This window comes from Poecile atricapillus, chromosome 27 (genome assembly GCF_030490865.1).
Source record: "Poecile atricapillus isolate bPoeAtr1 chromosome 27, bPoeAtr1.hap1, whole genome shotgun sequence".
Taxonomy (NCBI): Eukaryota; Metazoa; Chordata; class Aves; order Passeriformes; family Paridae; genus Poecile; species Poecile atricapillus.
In genome coordinates this window covers 4,470,981-4,492,061 of record NC_081275.1, presented here as the reverse complement: position 1 = coordinate 4,492,061, position 21,081 = coordinate 4,470,981, and the positions used below count along the sequence as shown (strand labels likewise).

Below are 21,081 nucleotides of genomic sequence, written 5' to 3'. Positions count from 1 at the left end.
ACTGGTGTGAGGTGGTGACTGCTCATGTTGGCCCTGCTTACCTCAATCCCTCTCCTAAAATCACCAGTCCTTGACAGCTCCTCTGCCAGGCAGGGGGACAGGGCTGAGGGATGCTCTGCCCTGGGGAAGTGCCAGAAGGGAAACAAAAAAGGACAAGCCCAGCTGCAGACTGGAGAGCAGCACCGGTCCCAGTAGCAGAGAACAGGTCTTTATCCTCCACATCCTGAGGCACCTGAGGATCCTGCTGGGATTCTTTGTCTCTAGGAAGTGCTGGGTTTCTCAGCCTGCCACTTTTGAAGGTTTGTGTAACTGCACTTGGGAGGATCAGGCTGGATGTTAAACCCCTTCCCCTGGAGGGTTGTGCATCTGTAGGACGAGTGCCCGGGGAGCTGTGGGGATGGGCATCCTTGGGCGTCTGGCAGGACTTGGTCAGACCTAGATTTGGGATGGGAGATTTGTCTGGAGACCTCCAAAGGCTCCTTCCCCCCAGAATTTCTAGGAGGTGTCACTTGTGCAATGCATGTTTGGTTACACGTGTCTGTGAGAGCTGCTCCGTGCAGGATGTGTTGGGATCTGCATCCATGAACAGCAGAGCAGAGAGCAGGAGCAGAAGGAGAGATGTGCTGGGCACAGCAGGTGCCTCTTCACCTCTTTCCTGACGCTTCCCTGCCCTAACAACTTCCCAAAGGCAGGGAAATGGGATGTTCCCCACATCTATCACTGCTATCGTTCCATGGGGCACTGCCGGGCATCCTGGAGCCCGGTGCTGAGCCCCACCGAGTCCTGCGGGGGTCTGGGGGCACAGAGCCCCGAGAGTCACCTTGGGATCCCATGGGGATGGAGGGATCCAGCAGGGATGGAGGGATCCCACGGGGATGGAGGGATCCCATGGGGATGGAGGGATCCAGCAGGGATGGAGGGATCCCACGGGGATGGAGGGATCCCGTGGGGATGGAGGGATCCCGCGGGGATGGAGGGATCCCACGGGCAGGGAGAGGCTCAGCGAGGGTGAAGGAATCCCGCCGGGACTGAGGAATTGTGCGGGGATGGAGGGACCCGGCGGGGATGGAGGGATCCAGCAGGGATGGAGGGATCCCACGGGGATGGAGGGATCCCATGGGGATAGAGACGCTCAGCGAGGGTGAAGGAATCCCGCTGGAACAGAGGAATTGTGCGGGGATGGAGGGACCCGGCGGGGATGGAAGGACGCGGCGCGGCGTCCCCGAGGCTGGGGGGGCGGCTGGTCCCCAGGGAGCCCCGGGGGTTCCCGGCGGCGGTGGGACGGGACGGGACGGGACGGGACGGGACGGGGCCGCCCCGCCTCCCGCTTAAAGAGCCGCGGCGCCGGGCGGCCCGCAGCGAGCTGGGACCGGCACCGCCCGCACCATGCGCTCCGCAGCCAAACTCAGCCGCATCCTCCTCCTCCTCCTCCTCCTGCCGCCACCGCCCGCCGCCGCCTACTTCGGGTCAGCACCGCCCGCGGGGACCGGCCCCGGCGCCGCCTTCGAGCCGGGGACCCGGGGGGAGCCGAGGGTCCGTGGGGAGGCACCGGGACCCGGGGAGGGGGGAAAGAGCGTCCGTGGGGCAGCTCGGGGTGCCCGTGGGGCAGCTCAGGGTGTCCGTGGGGCAGCTCAGGGTGTCCGTGGGGCAGCTCAGGGTGTCCGTGGGGCAGCCCCGGGACCCGGGGAGGAGCACGAGCGTCCTTTGGGACAGCGCCGGGAGGGAATGCGGAGCGTCCTTTGGGACAGCCCGGGACGGTGGGAGCGCAGCCCCCCGTGGATGCTCTGCCCCGGTCCCCGGGCACGTCCCCATCGCTGCCAGGGGGTCCCGGCCGAGCCGCGCACCTGCAGCGCCCGGAGCATCCCCCGGGCACCGCGGGACCGTCCCGGCCGGGCCAGGCGGGGCAGCGGCTGCGGGAACGGGACGCGGGAGCCCGGACAGAGGGGACCAGCGGAGGATCAACCTTCCCTGCAAGAGCGGGATGAGGAAACGGGTGGGAGATTCTGTGGGCTGGGAGGAAAACTGGATTATAGCCCTGAAGTGTGCTCCGGGTCTGCAGGCTGCTTTTCTGGGGAGAAGGTGGGAGGATGGGGCTGGCACAGGGAGCCAGGGCTCAGCGGGCAGGGATGGGGGACACGAAGGTGCTGCGGGGCTCCACGGCTTAAAGCCAGCCCAGGGACAGAGGCAGAGCTGCTGCTCCAGCCCGGGACACTGCACGATCAGAATCACTTGGGCACAGCTGTCCCTGGGTTTGTGCCTTCCCCTCACGTTTTGGTTTGCTTGGGATAAAAGCAAAGATGAGTTTGTAACAGGTTGGGTCAAGGCAGAATTTCCCATGCAGAATGTTCTGGGGGGTTTTGCCTTGTTTTCTGTGTGAGCTGCTCCTCAGGCAGGATTTCCAGACTCATGGCAATCAGAGCTGTTGGTGCACATATCAGTGAGGGTAGAACAGACACGAGCATTGGTAATTCAGTGATTGTAGCACTCAGGACTGGTCTGTGCTGCCTTGCACACGTGGAGGGTCCTGTTCCCTCTCCACTGACCCTCTCACCACTTCCCAGACTCTTCTTTCCACGTTTGCTGGGAAGTGTCTGCTGGCTTGGCACTTCTCACCTAGGACACAGCTGGTATTTCATTCCTGCTGCAAAACTTCCTAAAATCATTGGGATTTTAAATTTATTAATTGTGTCCTTCAGCCTAATTGACACCCTGCTGAGGGGGACTCCCCTTTCCCAGTCTCTCTGGGCTCATGTCAGCACTCACTCCATGAAGGCTGCAGGGAGAGTTTGGCTTTCCAGCCACAGGGATGTGAACGTGGCTGTGCCAGGGGAAGTGAACAAATTTGTGCTGCCCTTCCAGATAACAACACAGAGCTGTCACTGACAGTTCAAGCTGGACTCTGTTAGAGCAACCTGAGTGATGCTTTGCTCTGTGTCGATGATTTATTTGGTACAAGTGACTTTCTGGGCACATGGAATCTGTGTGTGCTGCCTCTTGACCATGCACAGCTCAGCAGCTGAGGCTGTAGGTTCACTTTTCAGTGGTTTTTTTTCCCCTCGAGGGGTCTGACACAGGTGTGTCCTGTGTATTCTCACCTCTTCACCTGAAAATCAAAAGAAGGAACCCAAGTCTAAGAACTCAGTGAGTTTGGTGGTGATGAGCAGGGTGATACATGGGTGATTTCAGATACAAAATTGAGTTGATAGACTCGAGAGGAACTTGAATATTTTAGAAGTGAATGTTTGATGTGGCTTGGTTTAGGAGAAAACCAGTCTCAAACTATTACTGAACTGGAGGGGACTGGGGACCCTGGGTCAGTGGTCTGCTTCTGCATTTAGCCAAAGAGGAGAGACCTAAACCTGTGAGACAAATAGTTCTTTGGCTCCTTTCTCCACTTAATGGAGAAAATCTGCAGAGATGGAAGGACAAGAGAAGGAGGCTTTTGGTGGCAACATGGTCACCAAGGACCTGAGCCTTTTCTGCTGTGGATGTAGCAAAGGAAAAGTATTTGGTTCAAAGGGTGAAGGAAATGCCAAGTTTGATTCCATCAGGGCAAAGGTAAAGTATGAAGTGTATGGGATAGTCCAGCAAAAATGGTCCAAGGGCCTGGCAAAGATGCAGCTCACCTTTAAATACAGAAAACAGTTTTGCCAGAGTGAACACAGCATTGTAATGGATAAATTCAGAGCAACCCAGAATGGGTTGGGTCAGAAGGGACTTTTAAAGTCACCCAGTCCCACCCTCTGCAATGGGCAGGGACACCTCCCACTGTCCCAGGTGCTCCAGCCCCAATGTCCAGCCTGGCCTTGGGCACTGCCAGGGATCCAGGGACACTGTGCCAGGGCCTGCCCACCCTGCCAGGGAACAATTCCTGCCCAATATCCCATCCAGCCCTGCCCTTTGGCAGTGGGAAGCAATTTTTGTATTATGGTTTTAGGACAAAGGGGATGTCTTTTAAATGACAGCAGCTGTGGGCAGAGCTCTGACCCCATTCCCAGTACCTGGAGCTGTTGGCTCACTGGTGTCTGTGCACTGGCTGTGCTTGAGCAGATCCTCAACTCCTGCTGCTGGGTCCACAGGGGGGAAATTAAAACCTGCCTTTAGGAGAGGGGAGAAAACAAGCTGTGTGTGAAAGGTGGCCTGGCTGTTGCTGGGGCTGTGTTGGGCTTGCTTGGCTCTCTGGATGCAGGAATCCAGGAGTGTCCAGTGTCCTCACCTCCTGACTCCCTTTGTGCTGGTTTTGCTCCCACCTTTGCTTCAATCCTCCCCCACCCTGCAGCTTCCTGTAAAGCATTCCCTCCTTTTCATGCTTTTCCTCTCAGGATGTTCAGCTCCTCAGGTGGTGGGAATGTCTCCAGACCTCATTAAAAGCTCTAAGCCTCCTGTTGTCTCCTCGTTCATGTTTCACAAGGAAAAAAGGCATTCAGGATGTGCTGGAGGGCAAAGAACTTCTCCCAGGGCAGAATCCAGAACAGACCTACCCCAGGCAGGAGGTTGGTGGGAAGGTGGAAGTACCAAACCTGATCAAAGCCTTCTCCTGGGGAGGCCTCTCAGGAACAGGCTGGGACGTGTCTCCTCCATGGGCCAGGCTGGCCCCTGCTCCATGGGCAGATTTCTTTATAACTCACCCTGAAATCCCTGTGGTGGCTGCAGAGGTGCCTGGGATCTCACAGGATGTGCTGCCTGCTCACAGCTTCACAGCTCCTCTTGCCTGCCCATGCCCTCTGTATTTAGTGCTGGTTCTGCTCCACCAAAGCCATTGGCACAAGTTTTGCCCATCTCCTGATGGAAGGATTTTTTGGGGCTATTCGAGGATAAAAACAGCACGTGGCTTGCAGGGTTCTTGAAGCTGGGCCTTGCATAGTTTTGGAAACAGCATCAAATGACACCTTAAAGTAAATATCATCATCCCTAAAATAGCTGTCCTCTCATCTCCTGTGTCTTTCTGGAGATGTCCAGTGAGCCTTGGTTTCCATCCCATTAGCCCAGTTACCCACATTCCATTATTTTCCTTGGTAAACATCTTATTGCAGCATTTCCCTGATAAATCTAATGCCCCAAATGCACCTCAAACAGTGATTCTGGTGTCCAGTTCTGAGTGCTCCTGGAAAGGTTTCTGGGGATGTTTTTCCTCCTGTTGAGCTGATAATTAAATGCTGATATTATTTACGGGCTGCATCCTTGCTCCTCAAATGACAAATCCTCCTTCAGGAAGGTTTGCTACAGCATCATTGCTGTCACTGTCAGTCACACAGAATATTGGGGTATTAAAAAAGAGAGAGAAAGAGCAGAAAAGGAGAGGGAAGGAAACTTTCAGCTGGGATTTTGGGAAGACTGAGGATGGAGTCTGTGGTGGAGCAGCAGAGGGGCTGTGGGGCTGCAGAAAGAAAGGCTTTTCATGGATGTTTTTTGATTCTCTTCAGCTCCCAGACTCTCCTTAGTCACTATCTCAGTGTAGCACAGGTTCTAAAAACCCATCCCACTGGGTGCTGAGTGTTTCATGCCAGGAATGCTCTGGGGAATGTGGCCAGTCTGGACTTAGACTGAAAATCTGCTCTCCCCTGGAATGACTGCCCAGTTATTGCCCTGGGCTGGGATCAGCCCTGGAGCTGCCCTAGAATTGGGATCCACATGGAGATAATTCATGTGGCCGAGTGGGAGGTGGAAGGAGCCAAACCAAGGATGTGGGAGCCCAGAGCAGGTGAGGATGGAGAGCCCTGTGCAGGAGCCTGACCTGGTTACTGCCTCTCCTCCCAAACTGACAGCTCTTCTGGTGCAGGAATTTTATATCCTGTTCTCGATGGAACTTCAGAATTCTTTGTAAAAAATGAGTCTGGACCTGGACACATCATCTGTTACTGCTCCCAGGCAGGGCTTGCAGCAAACAGCAAACAATCCATCTCAAAGGATTCTGACTCACAATGTCGTGTGAACTCATCTGAGGTTTTAATTCAAGCTTTTTCTCTTTGTGAGGAGCAGAAACTTGATAGAAAACCTGGGGGATAACAGGTATAGAGACACCTGCCCGAGGGGCTGAAATGACAGCTCTGATGGAGGAAAGTAAAAAGCTTTGATATCAGCTGTTAAATCTCAATATTGATTATTGAGATTTATAGTTTAGATGCTCTGGGGATTTCTGCCACCTCCTTTGCAGGCAGTGGGGGCACAAAGCAGAGGAACCATCCTGATTCACAGCAGTGAAACACTCACAGGCCATCCTTTCTCCAGGGACAAACAGGGAGGATTAAATTGTGCTGTTTCTGACAGGATAAAAACTCTGTTTGACAGAGCTGCTGGGGACAGAGGAGGAGAGCTGGGGACCTCTGTGCCCTGCACAGACCTTGGTTCGATCCCTCATGTCCCACATTCTCTCAGCCTTTCCTGAAGGCTTCTCACAGCTCTCCGTGGGGTGTAGATATTCCTGTGGAACATGAAAGGCCCCTGAAATCAGATATGGAGTCCTGTTGTGGGCTGCTTTGATTTTCTCCTTGCTTGGGAGAGGTAGGAAAGGCATATTTTTACTGGTTTTTAAGACCTTTCAGATCCAGAGGACATTGGGCATTGCACAGGAACAGGCTCTCATTAAAAGTCTCTTAAGCATGGAATGTGGCTGGAAGGAGATTAAAGGAAATAGATGAATTTAGCAAAGTGCTTAGACAGAAAAGGAGAGAGAAATAAAGTTGGAGATCCTTATTGTTCTTTCAGATTGCGAGCAGGTGTGCATTAATTCAAAGAGTTCACTTTCTTTGCTGTATGATCTGTAGATAATAAACTCTAAATCATCTAAAACGATGCCATTTTCCTGACTGCAAATATCTGCATATTTTATATTTAATCTTGTACGAATGTTTGCATACTCTGATCTTGATCAGATGCTGTTGGCTCTGCCCTGATAAAATACAGTTGTGGTGGGAGCCTGCAAAGGCTCCACTCACAGGGCAAACTCTGTGGCTGTCCTGGCTCCAAGAGTGGCTTCTGCTCCCACTGGCACCTGCATGGCCCTGGGCACCTCCTTGAATTCCTCTGCTGCTTCTCTGAATTGAAAGTTGTGTGAGAGATGAGTTCTGGGAGCTGTGTCTGTGCTCTGACCGTGAGACTCCTGATCCTGGGAGCCTCAAACACAGTGCTGGGATTATTTATATAATTATATCATTATTTATATAATTATATCATTATTTCCTGCTGACATTGCCCTGCCTCAGGTGACAAGTGTGAGAGCTTGCACAAGGGAGACTCACAGAAAGGTGTGTTCTGGATAGCTTCAGTCACTTGAATTAACCAATTTACTGCTTATTCCATTAGCTGTGTTCTGTCTGTCTGGTTATTTCTGACCTCCTTTTTTAGAGAAAAAAACAAGTTACTCTGTGTGTTGCAACTTCAGAAATTCAACAACAACAATAATAATAATAATAATAATAAATAATAAATATTAAGTAGGTTTTCCTGTGCAACAAACTATCTGTGTAGGATGATGCATTACCTCTTTCAGAATTTAAAGTGTTGCTGGATCCAGTTTTAGGAAGTGTTTTTCTCATGAAGCTTTTGCTCTGAATGGTGAAAATGATGAATTAGACTCAGTATCTCTGTGTGTGGTCCCAGGCTGTATTTGCTGTGCACCATTGAGATTGCTCTAGAAATGTAATCAAATTCCTCAGAGGTTTTTATGATGCTTTTCTTCTACAAATATTAATGCCCAACCTGATTCAGAGCCTGGAGAATGGCAATGCCACCTTCTTCCAAATCCCACTGGCCACTGGTGGGCCAAAGGAATTCCTTGAGATAATCCCTGCCCAGCACTGGAAAACTCAGGACAAAGCTGATGTGGCTTCACCACCTTCAGCAGCACTGGGTAGTAACAAATGTGGAGATAAAAGCATGAACAGAAATCAGGTGGAAGACTGAGATGCTCCCTCAGAATCTTTTCCAGCTTCTGGCAGTCTGTGCATCCAGAATTTCCTGTCTCAAAGTATCTTTGTGTTTCATGGTGCCTTGATGACTTTGTCTTCCATGGTTTGTATGAATACAGGGCTACTTCAGCATTCCTTGTACCCTGCATTGAGAAGGGCTGCAAGTTTAACTACAGCCTCATTTATTTTAAGTCTAAAAATTAATAAATTATCACAACTCCCCGATTCTTCGATTTTAGAGATCAGAATAATCTTTACTCACTTGGAGGCCAGTCCTGCTTCCACAACCCTGTGTTCTGCTACTGTCCTTCCTTCTCCTGGTGGGAATTGTGGAAGGCATCCAGCCTATCTTACACAAGTTATTTTGGAAATCTGTCACCTGTACTTGTCCAAGCAGACAGTAACATCTGGCTTGTCCTTGCTCCGTGTGTGCAGTGACTCCTTCAGGTTTAAGATGCCTGACCACTTTCCACAGAATTTGTGTTGTCTCTTCTCCACTGTTCTGTATTTAACCTTTGCCCACCAATTCTACTCTGGTTTTAGAGTTTCTCTGACCTTGTCCAGGACAGCTCATCCCTGGCTTGTGTCATTCATCAGATCTCTTGTAAATCCTGAAGATTCTTTTGCCACCTTTTCTCTGTTTCACACAGCAATACCTTTGCACCATGTTCTCCTTCCTGAGTCAGCACCTGGATGTGAATCAGACACCCCTGGGCTACAGAAAACTTCACAGCCTTGGCTTTACAGCTGCCACTTGAAATTCATCAACCCTCCCAACAAACCTGGGGGAGCTCAACAGCCTTTAATGAAACTCTGTCTGCTCAAGGGCTGAATTTCTGACTTTACATTCACCCAATGGCTCTTGCTTTGCACTGCCTGCTCTCTCTGTCCCCCAGGAGGGATTCATGGATTTTTGGCCAATATGTGGGCCCTTGGGATGAGCACGTGGAATGGCAAGAACAAACAGTGAGCAGTTATCCTGCAGTTCTGGTTTTTAACCAGTTAAGGTCATACCCTGGGACTGCTCTGGAGTCAGAGCCACTGAGCCTCTGCCCTGAGCTCCTGCTGCTTCTGAACTCCTGGGGAAGGGAAGGGCTCAGGGCTGATCACACCTTTCCTGGGAAGGGTGATGAGTGGTCTAAGTAGTCAGTGAAGCCACTGCTGCTGTCTGGAATACCTGACAAGGGATTAAAGATGTTTTAGCTGGGATGGAGGATGCTAAAATGAGGATGGGGACTGGCAAGAGGGGATTTTGGGGAGGAAGGATGCCTGGCAGGTCTGTTGGCACAGGGACAGTCAGTAGTTTGTACATGGAATTTGGGAATGTTGTGGCTGTGCTCTCAAGCAGTGAGAGATTTGTGCTGTTATATCAGGCCCTTAAACTCTTCAGTAGCACCTTCCACTTCCTTATTTCCTCTCCCTGTGAACTTGGGAAACTTTGGTGCCTGGGAGCAGAGACACTGCATGGCAAAGGGAGAGGAGCCACATTCCCACTCCACTCCTTGACAAATGCACTTTTCTGGGATGTCAGTGCTGGAATCCCACTGCCAGGCAAAGTCCAGGTGCTGGCTGAGGGTTGTTATTCTGACATAGCAGCAAGAGCTCTGCTGAGCCCAGCACTGTCCCCTGAGCTGGGTGCTGCCTGAACATCCCTGTCAGACTTTTGCTGACCTCTGAGTCTGTTCCTGTCCATGCAAATTTTGGCACATCTTGAGCTTCAAGAGCTTGTGCCCAGCGTGTGCTGGTGCTGGCAGGGACATCCACCCCCATGAACAGGTTGATTCACCAATGTGTGTTGGGTTTCAAACCCCAGGTGAGCCAGGCAAAGCCCTCAAGCTGCTTCAGCATGGCTTGGTCTCAGTGCCTTGGGTCAATCTTGTGTCCCTCAGCTTCCTCCAGCTCAGGTCTGCCTTCAGCAACCTCTGGGCAGGGTTTGAGCCAGGCAGGGCTCTGAGCTGTGCAGTCTGAGCTGCTCTCTGGAGCTCATCAAGCTGTGTTAATTGGAGTTTCTAGGGCTGAACCTGGCCTCAAAGCTCTGTCTCTCTTTCCAGCATTGCCTCTATTTCTTGGCTCACTGGGACAGCTCCTGTTTTTGTCCTCCAGGTCAGCAGTGACAACAGGAGGGAGAGATTCTTCTCACCCACTTGGGTTCCAAGGTTCTATCCTTGTGTGATCCACAAGGGTTCCAAGGTTCTTGGGTAGTTTGCAGATCTCTGGGTGAGCCTGTGTGTTAGTTAATTGCCTTTGTTCTTAATTACAAGTGTGTGAGCACGTCTGGGGGTTGTGGGCTCCTGTGGGAATGGGTACAGGCTGCTGTGGGACTGGGCCAGCAGAGCTGTGCTCCAACCCCTGGATAGGCTGGGCTGACTACAGGGAGATCTAGAAAATAGCTCAGGAACAGAGTTTATATTTCTACAAAGCACAGGGAGAACTCAAATCACAGCTGCAGAGCTTGACTTGCATCCTCCATCATGAAGGAGAAGTGTTCAAATAGAAAGGTTCCAGAATATTTTCATTGATCTGTCTTGTTAGGGCATTTTTTGGGGCAGAGCCAGGGGTTGAGGCTCTCTGTGAGTCTGGGTTTGGGAATCAGGTGGCACTCCTGGGGCTGCTCCCAGTTTTCAGCCCCCAAATCCTGTATCAAAGTAAAATAATTCCTCTGTGATTTCAAGCATCCTGCAGATACCAGGTGAGTTTTGCAAGAGAAATATTGTCTTGCCATGGAAAGTGAAACCATTTGTCTCCAATATTTGTGACATTTTTCATCTGAATTGCATTAACACATAAATGCATTGCTGTTGCATTTAGCAGGACATTTTTATTTGACCTTTCCTGTATTTTTTCAGCAAGGCTATGTTTTCCAGCAAAACTCAAGCTTGAGGAGGCAGGTGGTCACTGGTGGTGTCCTCCCACTGGCCTTTCCAAGCTGTGGGTGTGGTAGCAGTGCACACAGACCCTGGGAAGGAGCTGGTTCATGCTTTTTGGGGTGACACAGAGCTGTGACACAGACAGCAGCAGCCAGGGCTCTGTGTGTGACACTGGCTGGGCTGTGACCCATGAGTGGGTGTTGTCATGTTCTCTCCTTGGAGCCAAGAGAACTTCCCATGGAGCTGCTGGTGACAACACACTCGGGTTTCTCCTCCTCCCCATGGCATCAGTCCAGGGCTTTGCTGGGGTGGGTGGTGGGAATGGGATCCCAGATCTAATCAATCTAATCAATCTGTATTGATTTCTGAGCTGGTAAAATATCCCAACCCACAACTTCCTGAATATCCTTCCCTTCTTCACCTTTTCCACGATGGTGATCTTTGAATCATCACAGAATCCCAAACTGGTGCGGGTTGGGAAGCTTCAGACACCACCCAGCGCAGTCCTGTGCCAAGGGCAGGGACACCTCAGGGCGGCTCAGAGCTCCTGTCCAGCGTGACCCTGACTGGTCCCAGGGATTAATCCTCAACTCACCACCTCTCCCACTTCTTTCCTTCCAGCCTGACCGGGAAAGAAGCTCTGACCCACTTCCCATCGCTGGGCGGCCCGGGGGGCTCCGGCCCGGCTCAGGGGCACGTGAAGCAGTGCGAGCTGCTCCAGCTGTCCCGCAAGCAGAAGCGGCTGTGCCGGAGGGAGCCGGGGCTGGCGGAGACGCTGCGGGACGCGATCCGCCTGGGCATCCTGGAGTGCCAGTTCCAATTCCGCAGCGAGCGCTGGAACTGCAGCCTGGAGGGCCGGCCCAGCCTGCTCAAGAGAGGTACAAGGTAGCTGGTGTGCTGGGGAGCCCTGGATGGGTTAAACCTCACATGGAGCAGAGTGAGACACAATCACATCTCCCATCTCCCATCTCCCATCTCCCATCTATCATCTCCCATCTCCCGTCTCCCATCTCCCATCATCTCCCATCATCTCCCATCATCTCCCATCATCTCCCATCATCTCCCATCATCTCCCATCATCTCCCATCATCTCCCATCATCTCCCATCATCTCCCATCATCTCCCATCATCTCCCATCATCTCCCATCCCCCATCATCTCCCATCATCTTCCATCATCTCCCATCATCTCCCATCATCTCCCATCCCCCATCATCTCCCATCATCTCCCATCTCCCATCATCTCCCATCATCTCCCATCATCTCCCATCATCTCCCATCATCTCCCATCATCTCCCATCATCTCCCATCTCCCATCATCTCCCATCATCTCCCATCATCTCCCATCATCTCCCATCCCCCATCATCTCCCATCCCCCATCATCTCCCATCATCTCCCATCTCCCATCATCCCCCATCATCTCCCATCATCTCCCATCTCCCATCATCTCCCATCATCTCCCATCATCTCCCATCATCTCCCATCATCTCCCATCATCTCCCATCATCTCCCATCATCTCCCATCCCCCATCATCTCCCATCATCTCCCATCATCTCCCATCATCTCCCATCATCTCCCATCTCCCATCATCCCCCATCATCTCCCATCATCTCCCGTCATCTCCCGTCATCTCCCATCATCTCCCATCATCTCCCATCCCCCATCATCTCCCATCATCTCCCATCATCTCCCATCATCCCCCATCATCTCCCATCATCCCCATCTCCCATCATCTCCCATCATCTCCCGTCATCTCCCGTCATCTCCCATCATCTCCCATCATCTCCCATCTCCCATCATCCCCCATCATCTCCCATCATCTCCCGTCATCTCCCGTCATCTCCCATCATCTCCCATCATCTCCCATCCCCCATCATCTCCCATCATCTCCCATCATCTCCCATCATCCCCCATCATCTCCCATCATCCCCATCTCCCATCATCTCCCATCATCTCCCGTCATCTCCCGTCATCTCCCATCATCTCCCATCATCTCCCATCTCCCATCATCCCCCATCATCTCCCATCATCTCCCATCATCTCCCATCATCTCCCATCATCTCCCATCATCCCCCATCATCTCCCATCATCTCCCATCATCTCCCATCCCCCATCATCTCCCATCATCTCCCATCATCTCCCATCATCTCCCATCATCCCCCATCATCTCCCATCATCCCCATCTCCCATCATCTCCCATCATCTCCCGTCATCTCCCGTCATCTCCCATCATCTCCCATCATCTCCCATCTCCCATCATTTCCCATCTCCCATCTCCCATCATCTCCCATCATCTCCCATCTCCCATCATCTCCCATCTCCCATCTCACTGGGAGCACCAAGAGCTCCATCTCACCCTGCCATTGGAGCTGGGCAGCTCAAGCTGCTTTGCCACAAAACGAGCCTTGTCCTCCTCTCCCCAGCATGGTTTGTCAGGATTGGGAGGTGGGAGGAGGTTCCACATCCCTGGCTCCTTGCAGTGAGCTCCCTGCTCAGCTGGGGTGATGCTGTGAGAAATCAGGGTCAGCAGGGCACACTTAAAGAAAAAAAAATCCCTTTAATGCCTTGGATATTGGTTTATGTAGACCTCTGTTATTCTCAAATACAAAATTTAAATTTATCTGCATGCACACATCTCAGTGCATGCTGACAAATCTCTCCTAAGACTTTTTACAGAAATTTGGAGAAATTTGGGCAGAGTGGACGGAAGACCCACGTTTTTTTTTGTTTCCCAAAATGCTTTAGATGAAGAAATTGTCCTGTAAGGTCTGGATTTGAGATAGAAGGGAAAATAAACCCTTCCAATGCTCGAGAAAAATTCAATTAAGATGGACACTGAAATGATTTCTTAACAAAAATTTGCAGAGAATGCATATAGGGTTTGCCAGACCTGTCCTGATCCAACCAAAGCCTGATTACAGAGTTTCAGCCCTTCAATAATTCTATTAGCACTTACTAAGCTTCAGTCTTCAGATTTATTGAGTTTCAGTCCTTTGATAATGTTTAGCAACTTAACATTTTCAAAAAAAGGACCTGAAGAAGCCAATATTCATTGTGACGAAAATCAATGCTAATTTTAATTAATATTGGGATCAAAACTTTTTAATGTTTTCTTTTAAAATTATCAATTTTTGTTACATTAAATATCAACTTAATATCTTATTGTCAGCACATGCAAGATCAGATTTTCTTCATTGCAAGGCTCTAGTGTGAATTTTTTAGCAGGCAGTGGAAGGAGCTGTTCTTGATCATTTGAATGTCTTTCTCTCATCTGCACCTTCATCAACCTCAAAGAACTTGAAAATGACAATTGAATAATCCTCATCTTCAAATAGCTGAAAAACATTTAATTATCTGGCAGTGGCATGCCTTAACATTTCCATGGGCTCCTGACTGACAAAATAAAATATCACCTGTAATTTCAAACCTGTTTTGGCAGATGGGGATAAGTGTTTGAAAGCTTTTATTACACAATCTTAAGGATCAAATGATGATTTAATACAGCCAAGTATGCTGTGTGCACCCCCTGTGTGACAGGACACTTGTCTGGGAGCAATTATTAGTTCTCATTTTCCTTTGGCTTGCAGAGGGGTTTGTTTCTTTCATAAAGAACAGGAACGGTTTCAGCTGCCACTTTTGAGTAGTTTGTGACATTTGTTGGAACTTTCTTGGAAATTGTTGGTCATGCAACTCTCCCCTGTCACCCAGTAGTGACGAGGTGTTTTAGAAACGTTTAAATCATTTGATATCTCCATGGTGCTAGAGAAATCATAAAGAAAAATACACATTTTTAGCAGTCTAAATGGTCTTAGGAGTGCAAGAGAGTGAAAAAGGTCCTTCCTAGTGAGATGGGGCATTTTTGCAACAGGTGAAAAGCCACATTCGATTTGCAATCACAACAGATAAACTGCTGTTACTGATCTGGATCAGCAGTGCTTTTTGTACTTCTAGAGATGCCAAAATACAAACAAGCAAAAAATGAGCCAAGGGTTTTCTGGTTCTTGAAATGCCAGATTTATTTATTTATTACCAGTCTGCACCATTTGTTGCTCTTGATAGTTCTCTGGGTACAACTGGGAAACTCCTTATGCACAACCTGCAGCTTTCTGTGGCCACTGTCACTGAGGACAGCTATTACTCCTCAGTGATGCATCCAAAATCCTCCTGCATTCCTTCTCCACTTCTTTAGAGATCCATGGGAATAGCTACAGTTTAAATGATTTCAAGTTGCACAGGGGCAGTTGGTGTCTTTATAAAACATGTAAAGCAGTGATGACCTTTTGGTGTCCTGGTGTGCCATTAAGGGCTGCTGGAAGTCAGGTAAAGCAGAATTTCATCTCAACTCAGTGATCTGGGGAAATAAATACCTTTAGCAAAGAGGTCAGAGCCAGCCACTCACAAAACCCTTCTTGAGAAATGAACCCTCTGCAATCCTTCCATCCCTTCATCCATCCCTTTGCCTCCTGCTGGTTGGACCCTGACCTCCCAGCAGTGGTTTCACTGTTGTCATGAGGCACCCAGGAGTGGTGCAACAGAGGAGTGATGACTCACAGACACAGAATTTCCATGATGGGAGATTTGGAGAAGTCAGCTGGACAAAGCCCTGAGGAGCTGGCACTGGAGCCAGCCCTGCTTTGAGCAGGAGGTTGTTCTAAAGACCTCGAGAGTGCTTCCATCCTAAATCTTTCTATACTTCTATGGCTTTTTTTGGTTGGTTGGTTTTGCTGTTGTTTTCAGAGAGATGCCTCCTCCACCTGCTCTGAAATGCTCACACTCCTTCATTACAGCATTGAAAAGCCTCTGACCCTGAGCATCTTTCCTTTGGCAGAGTCACCCCATGGCTAAACTCCTCCTGTTACAATTTTCCCTGTGGTCTGGAGCACACCACAGCACACAGCAGTGGTGCAGCAAAATCCTTCTGTATTTATAGGCTGCCGAGCTAAGAAATCCTTCTGGAGAGCTCAGGGCAAGGCTTGGACACATGGAAGGTCCTACCAGAGGGAGCTGGTTTGCTGCAGCCTCATGAAATTCATCTCTGTGCTGGATGTTTGCAGCCAAACTGCCCAGCAGAGACATCTGCACTCAGATGTTCCCCCTGCACCGAGAGTTTCAGATTCATTTTGTCCCTGGCAGGACACTCAGTGGGGTCAGGGGAGTGACCCATCCCCATCCCCATCCCCATCCCCAGCCCCAGCCCCATCCCCATCCCCATCCCCATCCCCATCCCCATCCCCATCCCCAGCCCCAGCCCCATCCCCAGCCCCAGCCCCATCCCCAGCCCCATCCCCAGCCCCATCCCCATCCCCATCCCCATCCCCAGCCCCATCCCCATCCCCAGCCCCTGAGGGCCTGGAATTGGCTCCAGGCCCCACTGCCTGTGGTGACAGGAGCTCTGTTGTCACTGTGGGAGGACCGATAGCAGGACACATGGAGTAACCTCTGTTCAGATCCCAAATTGTGCTCCTTGGGGCCGATTGCTGTCATTTGTGGTGTGTCCTCCTGAAAATCCAGCTCCAGCAGCTGCTCTGCCACACTTTCCACAAGGGCTGAAGGACAACTTTAACTTCCCTCATTTGTTTGTGAGTTAACCATTAAATGGTGATTGATTCCTCATGACAAAGTGGAGGAATCATCTTAGACTTTTCATTCAAGCATTTGGCAGCCTGGTGATGGTGAAGCATTGTTTGAAGGAGACGTTTCAAAGTCTGCTGGGTATCTGCAGTAGCTGCTGTCTGCAGTGGCCTGACCACAGCAATGGCCTCTGATTTCCAGTGGGCTGAAAACTGGCCAGGACTTACATGGGGAAACCAAAGCATCAGAAATAGCAGGAGCAGTGTGGTGATCCACAGAGTCAGATTTAGCAGGGGCTGTGGAGCCGACGGGGCCTGCTGGCTCCTCATGGCATGGGAAAGGGCCTCTGGAATGTTCTCCTCCCTTCTGGGATCAGTGTGTCAGAGGGGATGTTGGAAATCTGGTCAGCATTTGGAGATTGGCTGCTAGAATGATTTAGGATCTCAAGTATCAGTTATCCTCTCTTAGCTCCTTTGGAGAGGGTTAGACACTGTTTGAAAATGGGTAAACATCGTCCTGCCATCCACAATCTGCACTGACCATGTTCCATTCCAGCTTTTACAAAACTTTTGGTGGATTTGGTGACATTCTTTCATTATTTTTAGAGTACCCTGAGAAATTTTGTAGAGGATCATCAACCAGAAAGATTAATTGCAAATTATTGCCCCAGTGGTTATGGCAACCAAAATGGTGAGGCAGGAAGCAGATTGTTGGTTGATCTCCTTGATCTCCTCCATATTTCCCCAACTCTCCCCTCATGTTTGTGATCCTGGTAGATCTTTATCTAAAATTCTGCAGTTCCAAAGAGCTCTTGTGAAGTCTGTTGAAGTTGCTAACAAAGCCTCACCATTATGTTCATGATTAGTCACATTTTTCACTCTTTCATTTAATCAGGAGAACTCTTTGTCCTGCTCTCTTGGTCATGTTTATGGTGGACATGACTCAGATCTCAGCACCTAGTGTTCTGATCCACTGTTACAGCTGGATGGGAATTCTCTGAGGGAACAGAATGATGGAGAGATTTGAGGTTGGACTTGGTGAATTTTAGAGGTGGCTTCCAACCTTTGTCCAGCCAGGGCTCAGTGCAAGTCTAGATTGAGTCTCTGTGGTTGTCTCTCTCTATTCCATTATTGGGGAAAACAGATTCTGATGTGGAAGGAAATCTGGAATTTTCCAATGTGGAATATTTGTTTGCTTCATTATATTTTATTCCATGTGATGTATAAGTGCTCTATCTTCCACAAACCAGTTTTTTCTATACCATATTTTCTTACCCATTCATGCAGTGAGAGCTATTGATCAGTAACCTGTCTCTCTTCCTTGCACTAATTCCTAAATTTTGGACTTGTTAAGCAATTTCCCATTAATAGTTTTTTGTTGTTTTTTTTCTCCTGCAAATGAACTCTAGAGGAAATATTAAGATTTCTCCCAGGATGGAATAGGAGAGTAGGTAAATATAAATAAATAAATAGATAGATAGATAAATAATTTTGGCATTTGGGTCAGGTTTGTGTCAATCAGAGTTTCTGAAGCTTCTGTGAAGCTCATGGGTATCAATATTCCTGTTTCTGCCTGATCTCATGTCTCCACACCGAATTTTCATTCAGACACTGTACTTTGTTTCCTGGTTAAAATGTCATAGTCACACCATGGCCTCAGGGATTGTAGCCAAGGTGGGAATCCTGCTTTGGGGAGGAGAACAGCTTCAGAGCACTCCCCCACAGTCACTGGGAGTAGACAATTTACAGGGAATTCAGAAAACCCACACGTGTGTGAGTTTTCCTTCTTGCCATGATGTCCTTCAACATGGAACCCTTCCTATTCCAACTGCATGTGGTCTTTTCATAGAAAATAGTGCTACAGTCACAATTATAAACATTTTTAAATAACAGGTTGGATTTTAAGACACTTTTTCAGTCTCTACTACAGATTTCCTGATTTTATGGCACAACGTGATTTCAATGATGGTCTGTAATTGCACCACTCAGATCCATGCTGGGGACAAACTGAGCATGGTGGCTGTCACTTTTTGCAGTTGGGTGTTTCCCCAGGACTGTTTGTCTCTTGCCACCCTTCCCTTGTCCACACTGAACCAGTCATGGGTGAGCCTGGGGTGTCACTGCAGGGATCTCCTCAATCTGTGTTCCTCTGCTGGGGACGGTGTGGGAACACCAGAGGACTTTTGTCTCTTGGTACTTCTAATTTCTGTGCTTGGGTTTAGTCCATGGGCAGGCAGGAGAGGCAGGGAGCTGCCTTTCCTGCTCCTCCCATCTCCCAATCCTTCTCCCTTGCAGGTTTTAAGGAAACAGCCTTCCTGTACGCGGTGTCCTCGGCCGCCCTGACGCACTCGCTGGCGCGGGCGTGCAGCGCGGGGCGCATGGAGCGCTGCACCTGCGACGACTCCCCGGGCCTGGAGAACCGCAAGGCCTGGCAGTGGGGAGTCTGTGGGGACAATCTCAAGTACAGCACCAAGTTCCTGAAAAAGTTCCTGGGGCAGAAGAGGATCGGCAAAGACCTGCGGGCCAAGGTGGACATCCACAACACCAACGTGGGCATCAAGGTAGGAGCTGCACCGGCAGGCCTGGGACGAGCTTTGGACTCGGTACAAACCCATCCTGTGTGTGAGGGGTATTCACTGCCCTGCTCACAAACCAGACCTGTTCACCTGTGTGTCCTGGGCCTTGTGGTGCTGAGAGTCCCTGGGGAGTCTCCTGAGCTGTGCCACGCGGTTGAAGCCGCTATGGTACGGTGGGCGTTGGTCCAAATATAGGTATGGGGAAGCCTGGCAGATTGACTACATCACACTGCCCCAAACCCGCCAAGGAAAGCGCTACGTGCTCACCATGGTAGAAGCCACCACTGGGTGGTTTGAAACCTACCCTGTGCCTCATGCCACTGCCTGGAACACCATCCTGGGACTTGAAAAGCAGGTCCTTTGGAGGCATGGCACCCCTGAGAGGATTGAGTCAGACAATGGGACTCATTTCAAGAATAACCTTATAAACAGCTGGGCTAGGGAACATGGCATTGAGTGGGTGTACCATATCCCCTACCATGCACCTGCTGCTGGAAAAGTGGAGAGGTACAATGGACTGTTAAAGACTACCTTGAAAGCGTTGGGTGGGGGGATCTTTCAAAAATTGGGAGCAACATCTATCAAAAGCCACCTGGATAGTTAACACCCGAGGTTCCACCAACCGAGCAGGACCAGCCCAATCCGAGGCCCTGTATATAGTAGACGGAGACAAAGTCCCAGCAGTACATCTCAGAGGTTTGTTAGGAAAGACAGTTTGGATCAATTCTACTTCGAGTGCAAACAAACCCATTTGTGGGGTTGTTTTTGCTCAGGGACCGGGTTGCACATGGAGAGGAGATGCAGGTTGGGTGTCAGAGGAGCATCCTGTGTCCTCCAGTGGTCCCAGGGTGGGTGACAGGGACACACAGCACAGTGAGAGCTGTGAAACTCCACAGCTGAATGGCTCATGGGGTTATGCCAGGGCCACAGGGGGTTCTGAGAACAGCTGGAGCTTAGAACTGCTGGCGTGTGTGAAGCAGATTAAAGACTGAAACTCTTGAGATCAGTTTTGAGTCTGCTGCTGACCTTGCTATGGAACGAGGCCTGTCACAGGTTTGGGTCAGAGACACCATCAGATAGAGCATTTTAACCTGTAGGTTACAGGCTGACTTGTCTCCTGTTTACTGAGTCAAATTGATTGTTTCATTAGAGCACTGCCTTCATTTGAATACACCAAAAGGAAGCCACCATGTTGGAGATACTCGGTTTTAGGATTGACTACTCCTACTGTGCCAAACAGAATTAGCAAGAGCTTATTTAAGAATTTGCAATTCAGCTGGTTGTCCTCAGGCTATCCACTCTGTGGCTCCCCTGTCAACTCTGTAGCCATTCCTCTGCTTTGGTGGGTTTTTATTTCTTTTTTTTTTTCTTTTTTTCTTTTTTTTTTCTGGATTTTTTTGGTTTTGTTTTTTTAATTATTAACATTTTTTTCCTCCATAGAATAGAAATAACGCCAATTAAACAGAAGTGCTCGCAGCTGTCTGCGACCTGGGGCGTTGCCTCTACCACAGCTATAGGTCCTGGCAGGTAATAACCACAGCTATAGGTCCTGGCAGGTAATAACCACAGCTCTTGTTCCTCATCAGGCGGTGAAGAACGGCCTCAAGACCACCTGTAAGTGCCACGGTGTGTCGGGCTCCTGCGCGGTTCGGACCTGCTGGAAGCAGCTCTCGCCCTTCCACGAGATCGGGCGGCTCCTCAAGCTCCGCTACGACGACGCCGTCAAAGTCTTCAGCACCAGCAACGACGCCGTGGGGCACTCGGAGCTGGCGGGGCCGCACAGACACGGCCCCTCGGCCAAGCAGCCCCTCCTGCCCCGTCCCACAGACCTGGTGTACGTGGAGGACTCGCCCAGCTTCTGCCGGCCCAGCAAATACTCGCTGGGCACCGCGGGCAGGACCTGCTCCCGGGAGGGCAACTGCGACAGCATGTGCTGCGGCAGGGGCTACAACACCCAGAGCCGCCTGGTCACCTTCTCCTGCCACTGCCAGGTGCAGTGGTGCTGCTACGTGGAGTGCCAGCAGTGCATGCAGGAGGAGGTGGTGTACAGCTGCAAGCAGTAGCGCCGGCGCCCGAGGGGCGAGGAGAGTCCGGGGGAGCAGCAGGGAACAGGGACACGGCTCTGCTGAGGGCAAAGGGAGCAGCGAACGCGGGCTGGGCT

General features: G+C 50.4%; 1 protein-coding gene across 1 annotated transcript; it reads left to right on the top strand.

Moving 5' to 3' along the window:
- The first annotated feature begins 1,386 nt into the window (after nucleotides 1-1,386).
- On the top strand, nucleotides 1,387-20,983 carry WNT9B (Wnt family member 9B). Its single transcript, XM_058857655.1, has 4 exons — nucleotides 1,387-1,466; nucleotides 11,396-11,652; nucleotides 18,640-18,905; nucleotides 20,507-20,983. The coding sequence occupies exons 1-4, from the start codon at nucleotides 1,387-1,389 to the stop codon at nucleotides 20,981-20,983; spliced, it is 1,080 nt and encodes a 359-aa protein (XP_058713638.1).
- Nucleotides 20,984-21,081: the final 98 nt, after the last annotated feature.

Bases quoted from the DNA above. Each gene is read 5' to 3' on its own strand.
- WNT9B (XM_058857655.1), top strand. From the start codon at position 1,387: ATGCGCTCCGCAGCCAAACTCAGCCGCATCCTCCTCCTCCTCCTCCTC. The intron at 1,467-11,395 runs GTCAGCACCGCC...CTTTCCTTCCAG, and splicing joins CCCGCCGCCGCCTACTTCGG to CCTGACCGGGAAAGAAGCTC. The intron at 11,653-18,639 runs GTACAAGGTAGC...TCTCCCTTGCAG, and splicing joins GCCCAGCCTGCTCAAGAGAG to GTTTTAAGGAAACAGCCTTC.